Source organism: Ostrea edulis, chromosome 2, assembly GCF_947568905.1.
Source record: "Ostrea edulis chromosome 2, xbOstEdul1.1, whole genome shotgun sequence".
In the NCBI taxonomy this organism is placed as follows: domain Eukaryota; kingdom Metazoa; phylum Mollusca; class Bivalvia; order Ostreida; family Ostreidae; genus Ostrea; species Ostrea edulis.
The window spans coordinates 2,675,047-2,690,260 of record NC_079165.1 but is presented as its reverse complement, the minus strand read 5'-3'; the positions used below and the strand labels follow the sequence as shown (position 1 = coordinate 2,690,260).

At 35.6% G+C, this 15,214-nt stretch overlaps 3 protein-coding genes across 8 annotated transcripts in view; 2 read left to right on the top strand and 1 right to left on the bottom strand.

The window, feature by feature from the left end:
- Nucleotides 1–6,896, top strand: part of LOC125679958 (ATP-dependent DNA helicase RecQ-like) — a 28,024-nt gene extending 21,128 nt beyond the window's left edge. The window contains exons 1-3 of one of the 4 annotated variants that reach the window (XR_008800752.1): nt 4,997–5,130; nt 5,247–5,463; nt 5,649–6,896. Coding sequence is in view for 1 of the 4 variants with exons in the window: in XM_056157290.1 (XP_056013265.1) it covers nt 5,649–5,656 (8 nt within the window). In the remaining 3 variants the exon portion in view is untranslated. Of the gene's footprint in view, nt 1–4,996; nt 5,131–5,220; nt 5,464–5,648 lie in introns of those variants that run through there. The other 3 variants (XR_007371916.2, XR_008800751.1, XM_056157290.1) reach the window with 3 other exon arrangements.
- On the bottom strand, nt 899–5,115 carry LOC125679945 (Krueppel-like factor 5). The gene is made up of 4 exons (XM_048919396.2): nt 4,669–5,115; nt 2,570–3,644; nt 2,096–2,155; nt 899–1,979 (listed from the first exon to the last, which is right to left on the bottom strand). Exons 1-4 carry the CDS (start codon nt 4,765–4,767, stop codon nt 1,792–1,794), a joined length of 1,422 nt encoding a protein of 473 aa, XP_048775353.1. The 5' UTR covers nt 4,768–5,115; the 3' UTR covers nt 899–1,791.
- A 3,238-nt stretch (nt 6,897–10,134) lies between the features above and the next one.
- Nucleotides 10,135–15,214, top strand: part of LOC125679954 (phosphoribosylformylglycinamidine synthase-like) — a 48,141-nt gene continuing 43,061 nt past the window's right edge. For 2 of the 3 annotated variants that reach the window (XM_056157285.1, XM_056157283.1), the window contains exon 1: nt 10,135–14,558. The gene's annotated coding sequence lies outside the window, so the exon portion shown is untranslated. The remainder of the gene's footprint in view (nt 14,559–15,214) is intronic. The other variant, XM_056157284.1, reaches the window with a different exon arrangement.

Genomic DNA, 15,214 nt, shown 5'->3' with positions numbered 1-15,214 from the left:
ATACCGGCTAGAGTTATTGGAAGTGGTAAAATGTACAAATCGTCTTATGATATTCAATGCATTCTATCGGACTTCCGTATGGCTGTGTAAACAGCCGGTAGAAACAGATTTCTGGAGATGTCTTGTTCAGTCAGTCCCCTCGGCGCTTATCTGTAGACCATCTAACAGTACAAAACGTTACACTTTACTTTGCAACATTTTATCAGAGCACGATTTCGACACGTACTGTTTGCCTCCTCGTGAGCTGGTCAAGGAAACGACCGCCATTGTAATATCTCTCGACAGCTTGATTCTGTCGACAGAAGATGTGTCTTCCTATTAATGGAAACGTGTTGAACAAGTTGTATAAACTGAGGAGAAAAACACCAAAAGTTTCTACTTAACAAATTCCTACATTTTCTTGCTTTGTAAAAAGATTTTTTTTTTCCTTTCCAAAAAAATCTTTTCACAAGTTTTTCTTATCCCTTGTGAGGTACACGTATTGAATGTTCTCCAATTAACAGCAACACATATTTTTTTTTTTTTTTTTTTTTTGCTGAATCATGTTTATAAAGGCAACAACCTCATTTTTGCTATCGAATAAAATAATTGTCTTGAACAGATCAGGGAAATAATACCCAGTGTTGGCAAACAGTATAGATCCGCACAATCCGTGCCTGCAACAGTCGTATATATCACAGACTCATTGACGTCTTGACTACTGTCGTCTGCTTGAGTAAATTGTGTCAACAACCTATTTAGATACGCTCGGTGCTCCTCCATTAATAGTAATATTCCTTTGCAGACGTGTCTGATCTTGTGACTCCGGTATTGATTCCCGGTAGCATTAAGCAGTCTTCAAATATGATTTCACCAGACGGCAATTATTCTGCCAAATTTGTGGACAAAGACATAATTGTTTATTTTTCAAATATTTATTCATGAAATAAACTATTGAGAAATTTGAAATAATACATTCATTATACAAATAAAAAATATTTCATAAAAACTAGTTCTCATGTTGAGCGCAGAAACAGATATTCACACTATATAACACAAAATGGCGAAAGAGAATTATCACAACAAGAAATAACAGCTATCTCACAAGAAAAAAAACAACTTGCGCAGGCTCCAGTAACAAAGCGAATACATATGATTGGTCAAAGACCCGTATGCTTGGAAATGGAATTTCTACAGATTCAACAATAATGGGAATATGGCTGGTACAAGCAGAAAAGGGGGAATTCTTACATAGTCATTTGTGTCTCAGACCAATACACACACTTTATTATTTAAAGCTGTTTTCATCTTTTCTAAAATGATCGTTTTTTCATGCTTCGTTACACTAATTGGCCAAAGTCCAAATGCGTCAACGCAAACATATGGCGTAAAAGTAGTGCGTGATTCGTTCCATTGATTATTTGTAGAAATTACAACAAATGACTATAACTGTCCATAAAGTTAACAAATAAACATTGATAACAACAACTTATTTAAAGTCTTCTCCGACATATTCTGTCCCGTCTGCACCAGTTAGCCCACGAGTCGCCTAGCTGCCTCTACATGTCTATATGCCACATACAATTAGCATTCTGCCAATCAGAACAAAGTCTGGACAACAATGTTAGACATCAGGTATGTCTAATCGGACCTCTCTCCTTCTTAAACCTTCTGGTTGCCACAGCAAAAAATGGTTTATGGCAGTACCAGATCTACCAAGGAAGTGTCGACCAAATGCGCACCCAAAATGGCTCCAAAAAAAGCAAAGATGGGTTGTCACCAAAAATGTTCCTCCGGGTGGGTGGAGAGTGTTCACTTGGTTTTGGGTTCATGGCGCTTCATGTGTAGAGCGAGATGATCGGACCGGGCAAAGCATCTATCGCAGACCTTGCATTTGAAGGGCTTGGCTCCAGTGTGTTTTCGTATATGGCGAGTAAGCTCGTCGGACCTTGCAAAACGCCATTGGCAGCTTTGGAAATGACATTTGTATGGTTTTTCACCTGTAAAAGAAATATTCAAGAAACGTCACAATTTGCATTTTTTTTTTTTGGTAGTTTTGTATTTCTATCTCATTTCACAGTAATGAAAAAATTAATGGCTGTGAAACATCAATTACCTGTATGGATTCTCTGGTGAGCTTTCAAATGCGAGCTTTTCGTGTATGCTTTTCTGCAGCCTGCAAAAAACAAGCGATAAACACAAGTTAGACCCAGCTTACCTATAAAATATTTTGTAGACAGAAAAATCGATGCGTCTTGATCATATTGCTCTGCACTTTTAGATATATAGTTTTGCAATGGAAAAAATATTGATTTTTTTCGAGCGAGTTTTCGCTACAATGTCCCCGAAGATGGTTCCATGGAAATGCATTTCCAAATTGATTGATTTAAATCGTTTTATTGTTCGCCGAGTGATTCAAAGATAGCAAAATTAAAGTCGTTCCCGCTTGGTTAAAGTCATAAAATTCATCAATGGCTTGTTACGAATATCACAAGCTCATATACATTATTGAATATTTTCCCCTTTATATTTTTCTCGGTGTTCAGAGCAGTTTGATCTAGAACTTCAACTAAGAGAAGGAAATATTTACCTGGGAAATCGCAGAAGTGGATTCTTCTTTTCTCCAGGTCCGGGTTGTTCTTTCTGTTGTACTTGATTGTCGAACATCCTGGATGAGTCATTTGCATCTTGCTTGTTGTCCTGGGGGGAGCGGGAGTATATGGGATAGGTTGAATGTTCAGAGTGCTGAAGCTCTGGTGTCTTTGAACTCCTGGGTAAGGGGGAGGGGGAGTGCGCCTCATGGGGGCATCTTGACTAGGACTGTTGGGCTCCGAGTTGGGTGGAGTAGGAGGGAGGAAAACAGGGACCATGTGAGGAGGCGTTGGCGTCGAAAATGTCGATGACGTCATAGATTTGTTCATTGCAATGCTATTCAACTGAGCCATGTACTGGGTGACTGAGGAGGGGGGTTGCGAGAACATCATCTGCTGCTGGGGCAGAGAAAGAGATTTGGGTCTGACATTATCATCCGTGTTAGAGCCCGCCAAAAGACAACTAGAGGGTGATGGCTCGAGTTTCACAGAAATGTTTTCAAAAGATGGGATTCTAGAATTTTGAAACTGGCAAGCTGGTTTATACGATATATCGTCCTCCTCCTCTTTAATCACTATAGGATCTTTTGCAGAGTTTGTGTTCTCTTCAGAATTCACCATATCAATACTGTCTTTCACGTCCTCCCATATCGAATCGTCGACGTGTTTACTTTGTTCACGTAAATCGACGAAACCCCCTGTCACCATGGAAGCGGGATCTAGCATTGTTTCACTCAAGTCAATTTTCGTCGTCTTTGCCGGCGATTTGATCAGGCCAAGTCGTTGTAAACCGTCTTCGCGGACCTCCTCCGCCAAAGGCGAGACCTCGCGCCTGAATACATCACCGGACCTCGGAGGACACAGACCTGTCCTCAAGTTATTCAGGTCGAGGTACCGCTTTCTTCCCAAAAAACCCTGATTAACAATATGCTTGGCGTTGTTGAGTTCGGGACTGTCTTTTAAATCATCTTGGAAGAACTCATCGACAAGCGAGGAACTTTCCCGACGCAGCTTCTTGGCAGCAGGACCCTGATCTGTCAGGTACAGGTACTTTTCGAAGTCCACGGATTTAACCTGTGTATGAAATGACATTTTTCTTACATATGTTCATTTACACTAAGTAAAACAGAAATGTAGGCTTTGGGGCTGTATATTATATGTAATATTTATTTGTGTTAATTATTCGGTTCGTCGATGAAGTTCACCAAACAGCTTCCAGTAATCGATCTGTTTTGTAACGGATGACTAACCGTGGTCTAGCATTCGTTCGAAAAACATGTTTGTTAAAGTAAATCGATAAAGCCCGCGAGAGCCTTACGATACACCTACGCGTTTGGCGATTTATGAATGAATTCTTGGCAACGCAGAAACGTGTATGAATGAACAAGTTCACAACGTTCGCGAAGATCTTATCGCTAGCCAGTCAAAGCTCCAAACTCGATTACTGTTGGGTTTAATTTTCCAAACAAGACCAATATAATCTGAACAATTATAGATGTATCCGAACTTTTCAATATCAAAGATTTTTTTTTTTTCATGATAACCTAAGTCCCAGTGAAGACAATGAATGGAATTTTGGTAGATATTCAGAGGGCGACGCTATCATAAACAAAATGCTTCAGTTCTCGCTGTGTGAATTCATTATCTATCTGAGTAATCCACCCCGCGGTGCTTTCGCAATACATATCCGTACAAATAGGCATAAGGAGATAGCGATCACATGGTTTAGTAGTCATTGTCAAGCCATTTGACCCGAATCGAGCGACCGACATTTTATCTCAAAATTATTTAATCTTACTTTGGCCAGTTTAGTTCACAGCTGAGCGCTAGAATAACGATTTTCAATTTCCTTCTTGCAATGGTACATAACAGCGAATTGAAATCGATAATTTTCAGGCATTATCTACGCGAGTTTCTACCAGATTTGCGACCGAATCACGCACTCATTTATTATGATGGTTAGAGAGATTACTCCGCCATTCATCATATGGTGAGATGGCACGATGGCATAACATACATATTAACTTAGAATATACTTTATAATTATCACTAACATTATCAATTCTGAAAACTGTTAACAACATATTGTCAAACTTACATTCCAAGCGACTTCAGACGGCGGTAGAAACAGATCGTCTTGATCAGGGACGATTTGATCTTCTAAAAATTCAATGCTGTCTTCTTCTATAAGGGCCATGGATTAATGTCCTCTATACAAAATGGAGAATGTTAACTTCCTTCACACTTATCACTAGACACCTGTTAAATGTTCAAAATATCCTTCAGCTAAATGTTATATACCTTGTCTCTCAGAGCGAGTCAAATTTTATGAATGAACCTACACACGTATTGCGCTATATATTTGTAGAATGATACATTAGCCAATCAAATTAAGGGGGAGGAGCTGACCTTGCGATATCTTGTTTACTTCGATTCGAAGTTGGCTGATATTCAAGTAGTAGTAGAATAATTCCTTTTTACAAACTGTTACTTTTCTTACAACTGATACAGCAGCGTGCAAGAACTAACGAGTAATGAAATTAATAAAGCTACATTTGCAGTATTAATTTTTTCTTTCTAGTAACTTCAAGTACATACGTAATGACGTCATTAATGGACGAGTATGGCAATTGAATTCATTATAGTCAGTTTTATTTTATTTTTTTTTATTTTAAGGGTCAGATATGAGAACGATGGAGAGGTACTCCGGTGCGTAAATTTCAGAAAGCTGAAGTGCGTTGTTTGCGTGCGTTTTTCCTTGTCATCATCACACATTTGTTCCTCGTTAGCTTGTATATTTACTTCCTTTTTCTTGCACTGTCTTCGTTTTTGAGCAGCGGGAAATAAAAGATTATCACAATTCATAATCAAAACTTCACAAAATATACGAAAGGTTTGTTCACAGTTATATCTGAATTTGTGCACAAAGTTGAGTTTAAATATATAATATACATATATATATATATATATATATATATATTGTAAACTGTTAATTGCCTTCAGTAAAATTTAATGTTAATGAAGTATTGGTTTTTTTTTGAAACGTTGAAAGCACTGTGGGTTTTTTTTTACTTCCAGAAAATTGATGTGGCATAAATGCAAAGAGCTCAACAAACTTAATTCACAAAAGATCGAGGAGAGCAGGGCAAATGCAACAGACGGTGCCCGTTCAAAGTTCAAGATGGACAATGTTTGTTATACAAAAATTATTATTTTCACACAAATATGCAGCTATATTTATTCATGACTTTAATGCCACATACATTAATTAAAAAACAACAACCTTAATTGGATTATTTTTTAAATATACATTTGTATTCCACCATTGTACATGACGTATAACTGAAACTCGGGCTCTTGTGCATACGATCACAGGCAGTTATGTCTCTTGGGTTCAAATTTACTATTAAAGAAATGAACTTTGGTAGTAATGTAAATGGTTGTGTGTTATTATGTGGTTTATTGTTTTTTCGTCGACGAACTTGGGTACCCTATATTCAGAGTTATATACCTTTACTCTTTAACAATAAATTCGAACCCAAGCGATATAATTGCCCGTGATCATATGATGTATGGAGATTACAATGTAGGGACAGTCTCGTCCGTGGGACGCTTCAGGAGATAGTCTTTGTTACGTTTGTAAATTGAGTATTAAAATTGCTAGCTTCTTTGTCTGAACAACTTTAAGACTGTCTGGCGGATTTTGATTTAAGAATTGGCAGTGAAGGTCACTGTTTCTATGGTAACTGAGAGGATTCCACGTTTTTGATTGCTGTCTTTTTTTTAAATTTAATTCCATTCAGCTAATGACATCACAGAGTGGCAGGGAAAAAAACACAGCAAGCTATTTGAACATTGACTGGATTCCCGGCACCATACAAATAACGGTTAAAGATTCGACACACGCCAAACAAATGATATCAATTATCAATGTAGAGTCCATAAAAGCTCATCGTAAGCTTATTTCCGATGGAGTTCATAAAGTGAACTGGACTTGGCTAATGCTGAGAAAGTATAACAAAATAACATAAAACTGGATGCTACACAATTAGATAGATGCACCGTTTTACATAAAGGGAGGACTAGGAGATTTGATATATACAACACAGTTCTAACGACCCTATGTGAGAGTGTATGGAATAGAGATTGAGATGTACTGCAGACCTCAAAATACACAAGTTTTACCGTCTTCTTTTTTTCCCCCTTTACACAAATTGGATAATGGAAGAAAGGAACATTGGAGAAGAAATGACCGAGATTAAGTGGGGCTTCAGATAGCTCTTGTGTTATCTAATTCTGATACAAAATAAACAAAAATATATTTATGAAGAATGTTTTTTTTAAAGATTCTATGAATAAGAGTTATAGAGCGGGTTTTTTCTTCATATATGTAGATGTTGATCTTGGCAACGATGGCCACGTTTAACTGCTCTCGTTGCGCATTCCATATACATTATGTAGCATATCGATTAGGCTTTTTGCTATAACAAGACATTATTTTAGATATATGTATTCAGTACAATGCCTCAAAAATATTCTTTTCAGACATAATATTGAAATGCGCATATATTATGTCAATAGGTTGTATTACGTGTTAAACATAGCAACGATTTTAAATTCATTTTTGTGGGTAAAAAAATCGGACAAAGATGATGTTTATGACTTTTCTATTATTTACATAAACAAACTTCAAGTGCAGTGAAAATGCATGTACATGCTTTGCAATTGAACAGATATGAAAAAACTTCCTCTTACAAGTCGGCGCTTTGACGTAGTTATACATCCGATATAAAGTTGAAAAACAAACAAAATTGCGACTCGGTGACTTCAGTACCACTTTAAAGCCGGTAATAAAAGTTGGCTTCGTCTTTCCGATTTTTCAGGAATCCGTTATATCAAGTTGTGTACATAAAAATCGTTCGTATATTTATAGCAGTAAAATCAATAGAATATTAAAGAAACATCTTCAAACAAACGTGTTATCGCCGAATATCCTCTTACAGGATAATTCCGTCGTCTGTCGGAATACGTGTGACAGCGCTCAGATCCAGGAGCAGAGTGAGAAATGTGATAATTGTTTACCAGATTTCAGCATTTATTAATTTTTCTGGATAAAGTAACAGGTGCCCGTTTTCTCAAATTACACTGGTTTGTGTAATCTGTGACGTCAATGACAACTTAAGCTGCTGTGACTGAGCTTAAATCAAATGCTTATAACAGCATGTTCATCCAAATCTTGTCAATTTTGTGAAATCTTAGAGAGAGGATCCCGTGTCACAATTATATTCTAACATCTATAAAATATATATTTCGTGTAGCTGTCTTGATAACGACATCATTTCACTTTTATTCTGCTTTAATAACTTTAAGTGTGAATAGATAATCAGTTAATAGCATTAAATGGGGATAAGATTTCGATGGTTGGAAATTGTGAAAACTTTTATGCAATATAATCTACATTGGCAGTCACGTTTATTTAAAAAAACCAAAATCATGATAAAAAGACGCATAAGTTGAACATAAAAGAGGACTGAACCCGCATGTCAAATCACAAGTACCGTCATATTCCAATATTAAATACTGATCTCTTGCGAGAGAGAGAGAGAGAGAGAGAGAGAGAGAGAGAGAGCTGCAGGAAACTTAAACACCACGGCGCGTTCAGTGAGATATATACATGTACGTGGATCTCTGGCTTGCGTAACCATGACGTTTTCGATTACTTATTCAAACTTCCGCACATCTCCCCACAAAGGAGGAACAATATGGAGACGATTTAGAATCAATAAGACTGACAACCATTGAATTTCCGGTTTGTTTTTTCCTGTTTTAACTTTTTTCTTCCCAAATTCATTCAGCACAGCCATCTGTCATTTTTCTATATTGTACTGACCAATTTTGCTGATCAAATTCAAGTTTACAACAAAGCAGCACAGATGTTGTTCAATATTCGTCATATCGACAACACTAAGTATTCGCATGAACTAAGACTGGGGCTAGTTTTAATATCAATATATTTCAAATCTATTTTCTCACAATCTGTAACATGTTTTGTGTACATATGTACACTAAATTTAGAATAAGTAAACATATCTAAGTACCTTTCTAAATATTTGAGTTAGTCTTTAATGCATACTTTCTGCGTGAAGAATAAGAGTTAAAATATTATTTGCGAACAAGTTATTTTTGCAAGCATACTTAAGCTGTTTTTTTTGGATTCGTTCAAAAGGAATTCCTGTGTGTATTGAAAAGTAGAATGTGGATTGGGGGACATATTTAATCCGTTCTTTGTGAAATCAGGCTACAAGATTTTGTGAATGAATTTAAGTTGTAAGAGAAAAACAAATTTAATTCGTAGTTGACCTTCACAAGACATCGTGAACGACACCCACATGCCCAGCTTGAATAGTTGGGCTTTATTGTGTACAAAATATCGACCATCCAAAGTGAGAATTGTAAAATAGAATAGATTAAATATTGACCCATTTCATACTCAAATGAGCTTATGTTTACTGAAAATTTTCTAACAAATAAATGTATTAAATACTGAGAGAGAGAGAGAGAGAGAGAGAGAGAGAGAGAGAGAGAGAGAGGAGATATGTATTGGGGTTTGATGACTTTGACAGCGGCTCGAGTTCACAAGAATTCCTGATTTATGGCCATTTGTCAAACATTTACAACCTGGACATCAGGGACACATTAACCCGCTAATCCGTCATTCTTCCTGTCGTCTGCCCAAGTTTTATCTTCTGCTTTCGACAGTTTCAATAAATGTACCTTGTAATGTGACAGAGAAACTCGTTATATGGATCTAACTCGAGAAATTGGAAACTTATGTAATTTTTCATGCAATGTTGTGTATTTTTTTATGGTATGTATGCAATATACATGCTCGCCCTCAAGGATCTTCTTCGCAACGAATTGCACTTATGTCAAACGTGACATATTATTTCTCATGAACGTGTGAGAACACATGCAAGTATATGTAAAAGACAAAATAAAAAACACCCCGAAACACGCATCTTTAGCCGTGGCACTTGGAACACCATTTGTCTGAAACGTTCACCATGACTTTGCGACTCGGTGCTAACTACGACTTCTGTGTTTGTGTCCACTATATTTGAGGGGAAAGGTGGCAAATAAAACTGTAGACTAGTATTCGTTTGGTTTGGGGAGGGGGGTTAAAGATAAACCCCTTTCCTGAACCATGGTATGGTCCCCATTGGGTTGAATTAGTACGTACTCGGCCAATCCAGAACTCTCGTACCCGGAAAACTTGCATGGGTAAAATATTTGTTAAAGAATGCCTTTGTTTTTTGGTCATTTTATTACATTTCATTATGTCGTCTGTACATATCCTGTTACCATTGTACAATACGCCAATGTTGCATATATCAAGTTTCATAAACGTCAATGGGGGGAAAAAATGAATAGAATTCCATTTCATTGAAAAAATCCCGATATCAACAATAAAGAAACCCACTCATTTTAATTCTAAATGTCATTGTCGAAATGTTACGGTTTACAGATGTTTTTGTCGTCTAATTTAGTGTTTGCTACCACTTCCGCTCGGTTCCGGAACAAAAAAGTACGCGCAATTTTGCACTATCGATTTAACAATAACAAAATGTACTTTTCATTCTATATCTAATCTATGAAAAGATAAAATGATTAAAATAAGACAGCAGCCAAAAGTGCACATTCACTCTGAAGGAACGCTGTAAGCTCTCTGAATGCCGCCAATGTGGTGACTTGGATTTTAAAAAAAATTGACAAGTTGCTAAAAGGGCATTAAAAGGAATAACAAAAACAAATACAAAGGTTTGAAGAACAATTTGGATTTAATTATTGATTTTTATAAGATAAACGTAAATGTCAGGTGTATGGATAGACAGATTATGGTGTTTTTCGATCCTCTCTCTATTTATTTAATTTTTTTTTGGATAAAATTTATGTGTGGTACGGTTTTATGACTCTAGAAGTACATGACTGTGTTTGGTTTGTTGGCTATATATCATCTGTCGTGCATGATGCTGAGCATTTACTGTATATAGATAAATGCACGATTACACTGTGTATAAAATAATCAGCAAAGAGTTGTTTACACTGCAGAGAGAAATGAAGTTCCCGGGATGTTCATTCTGTGTGTACTAGACACTTAATTACTCAAAAATAAATAAATAGATAAATAAATAAATGTAAATGATAAAATAATAATTTTAAATACACATAAATTTAAAAAAATTGAAAAAAAAGAAGTAAAAACGAAGGATGTGTGGATCGATATTCTGGCTTAGTTTGGTTGTAAAATAAGTACAAATATAAAATTCCTAAAAGACGAAGGACTTGTAAATTTTCTATGATGTTCAAAAGTTGAAATATTTCACTCCTCCCTATAGATAAGATAAGATAAGATAAGTTTATTCCAATTTTGGGCCCAGAGGGCATAACAGTAAGACAGTTTATAAAGAAGGAAATTCAAAAAAGAAAGAAAGTTTACAACATTAACTACAGGTTACATAGACTGCATGTGGATGCAGCATGTTGGGGAAACAAGTACATACATATATGAATTGCTAATCATGTATATATACAAGTAGATGGACATTATCAGTATTATACCAATATATGAATAATAAACTATAATGATTTTTGCAGTTTTAAAGCATCACTTCTTTTTCTGAAAGTTTGCACTAAATATTCACTCAATTTGACAATTACTGGTTTGTCTTCATTAATCATCAACCAAGTAAATTTGTCCTTATTTGCTAGATAGATAAAAATTTTGTTGAGCTTGTATATACCATTAAAAAACATATTTCTCTCTTCAACATAGAATGGACAATCAGTAAGGAAATGAAATTCATCTTCAACACAATTAAGGTTACATAATTCACATATTCTTTTGTTTCTTTCTAAAGAAATCTTCTGGCCAGAATTGGTTTTTGTAAATTCATATCTTCCTCTTTCAATTCGAAGGTCATGTGCACTAATTCGAAATCTATATGATTCCATACGGATTCCTCCCCCTCCCCCTGCTTGGGACTTTATTGAGAAATCATGGGAATTAATTACATTTGAATTCACTCATACAAACATAAATTTACTTTCATGTTCATCATTTTTTCAAAAGTAGTTTGTTTGTGACAAGTGTGGTCAACACCATGTCATATGTAATCAAGGGACCTGAAGCATATGGTTCGTGGATCTTGACCCTCAATGGACAGTCTATCCCCCGGATTAGTACATATACTAGCAGTTTGTGTAATTTGGTTTCCTTTGCATTCGTGAGGATCCGGTGACTACTTGTGAATATTGCCGGGGGGTATGATATTTTCTATTGATATAGCCATATGGACGGGAATGTGAAGTTATTGTCAGGCAAATACTTGCATCCGGGAACATTGACACTTAGTTTCAATTTCCATCATGTCCTACGGTGTCATTAGCCTAAATTTGGAACATATGAACTGCATGTAAAGGTCAATAAATCAGAGGATATACTGCTAAGGAAGGGTGAAGGGCGTTCCACCATTTTTTTTTTTTTTTTTTTTTTTTTTAGAAAAGTACACATGATAAGGACCGAATTCATGGAATTTATCCCCTCAAAAAGCAAAAATTGAAATGAAGTAGATTTCCAGTTCTCTGTCATATTTTATATTTATAATGTAGTGGGTGAGTATACACACAATAATTGCAACGTGACACTTCAGTCAATGAGGAAACCACTATTTCACATCCTTTCTTGTAATTTGACGTAAGAAGTCACTTTTGACCAAAAACGTATTTTCAAGTGCTTGGTTTCGTTTTAATTAAAAATATATTAGACTAAGAGATTTCATTAATAAATTTAATATTTCTACAAATTAGGAAGCTGCAGACATATGCATTTTGTCATAACAATATGAATCTTGTCCTCGAGGTTGCTCTTTGTTTGCAAAATGGAAAAATGTACGAAAATATAATACGAAATGCTTATTATTTTTTTTTAAATCAAAATTGGAAAACACTTGGTAAAAATGTAGCATGTGTTTATGGTGTCATATTCGAAGATTACCAACATTTAAAAAAAATCCATCAAATACAGTTATACCTACACTCTTCATAAAAAAAAGAAAAAGGAAAAAGAAAACTGCATCAAAAACTGTGACGTTTTTTTTAAGGGGGCCAAAAAGGCACCAAACGTAAATAGTGTCCTTTGCATTTATATGACTTGTATTCATATGACTTACAATTGTGTTGAATGGTGCACATTAGGAATAGTATATTATACCCCCATTTGTTTTCCAAACTGTCATTGAACATCTGTCTTCCCATTCTTACTCCTGCCCCCCCCCCCCCCCCCCCCCAGTGTTGACATGCTTCATACTGATATCCGACACATGAGTTTACATCTATTATATTTATTGAAACCATTGGAATCAGAGAGGAATGAATTCGGGTATGTACAGCCTTATCCTTATCAATCAGATCGAATACTAGCAACGGTCTGCCTAATTGAAGACCTACAGGTAATTGAAGACCTACGGAAGACTTACAAAAATATAAGCTATTTACATCAAATCTAATATGATTTTCTCATTAAGCATGTCTCAAATATCTAATATAGACAAAAACGTTTGATAAAAATAAGTTTTTATTGTGCATTTTCAAAGCTGGTTAGGGACAACTATTTTTCTCTCTGCCGGGGAATAGTCCCATAAAATGATTCGTTGTATAATGGTCCTGTGCAGCTGAATCCCAGTGTGAAATACACATACCACACCCATTCAAAATAATGAACAGCACTCTTATTCACCTTGATGCTTCCCTTAAAAAGTGCTTTCACATTTCAACTATTTGAGCCAACTGACTTCTCAGAGCATAACACTATATAATTCAAATCTACTACTTTAAATATACCTGGTACATACATATCTATATGTACGTATTTAATGCACTAAACAAGCGTGGACCTTATGTGTCCTACAACACCACCTCCCGTTGTTTTCTGCTGTTGGTCGATGCGCATGTTTATGCTGTAAACTCATATCTCACATATTACGGCGTGACTCTACTTTTTTCAAAATCTATATGAAACGGTGTTCTCTGACACCGACTCTTGTTTATTGTTGTATATATGTATGTGCATAAATTTATTTACCCAAGACATAATGATATCTCTGTCAGAATACCTCTATACCTATAAATTAGTACCTTATCATATTTGAACACGATTCCTAGTAGCTTTGTCCATCACAGCATAGAACTCACTACCTAAAGAAACTTTAAAAAATTTAAAGAAGTTTAAACAACACAGATGAATACGATATATTTTATTATTATTATTATTTTTTGTTTGGTTTTAAAATCTGAACATGGGTTGTCATACTATGTTAGTGCGTAAATATGTGTAATCACAGTGCATGTGGTAGGCTTATGTCATCATGATCATGCCCCACGAGGCCCTAATTTGGCAACGAGCATATTCTATTTAATAGTTGGTGTGTGTGTGTGTGTGTGGTTCAACAATACCAATGTTAGTTGAAATAGCCTAATATGGAAACCCCTTGTTAAGGAACGAACGCGTAGAAATATACAATGATTGTATAATACGCGCAAATATTTTGTACTGAAGCCGTTCTTGTTTGTTAATTAAATACAAGTACATGCGGTAAATACTAGTGTTATGACACGGATGATGTATAGGTATCGTGATAGCTAGAGGTGGTTTTGTACGATTCGATTATCAGAAATCACTAAAACTGTCCTTTTTTTAATGATGAAAAAAGAGAACACGTAATAATGAAAACCAAAACAATCGTAATTTACTTCACAAATCGTGTACATAAATAATCTAAGGTCTAAGGGAGGTAATTCTAATTTTATATAATGAAAAAAAAAAAAAGAAGAAGAAAATCTTCAGTGTAAGAAGGTAAATATGTGGCTAAGCGGCAAAAATCATTCAACCTGTTGATTTGACAAAACACGTGTACCACACAGTTTAGCAGTGTAAGTTGAATTTCGAGAATTGTAAGATTTATGCCGTGGTTTTGTTATTTATTACTTGCCATGAGCAGGTTTCTTTTGAGAGTGAAGCCCCCCCTTGGAAATTGTATGCATGTAAATCAACATCGGGTGAACGGGTAACAAAATAAACATATTTTACATAAAACATCATTAAATGACATATTATGTATACAACAACGTTCAGTGCACCCGCCATTGAGCTTTTGGGATTGGAAAAGTACCCATTTAATAGTATGATGATGTACAAGCGCATTGACTTGTGGTTGACAGCGCGCATTGGCTTGAGGTTGACGGAGTACATTGGCCTATATTGGCTTGTTGACGCCTACCTCAGTACTAACCCCGGGCCGAGTGGCTAGGACAGAGTGCATTGTGAAGAGACTTTCTGAGATCTTATCAAAAGTAGTTATCTGCATGCAGGTACAAACTAATAGAAGTTAATATGTAAGGTACAAACTAATAGAAGTTAATATGTAAGGTACAAACTAATAGAAGTTAATATGTAAGGTACAAACTAATAGAAGTTAATATGTAAGGTACAAACTAATAGAAGTTAATATGTAAGGTACAAACTAATAGAAGTTAATATGTAAGGTACAAACTAATAGAAGTTAATATGTAAGGTACAAACTAATAGA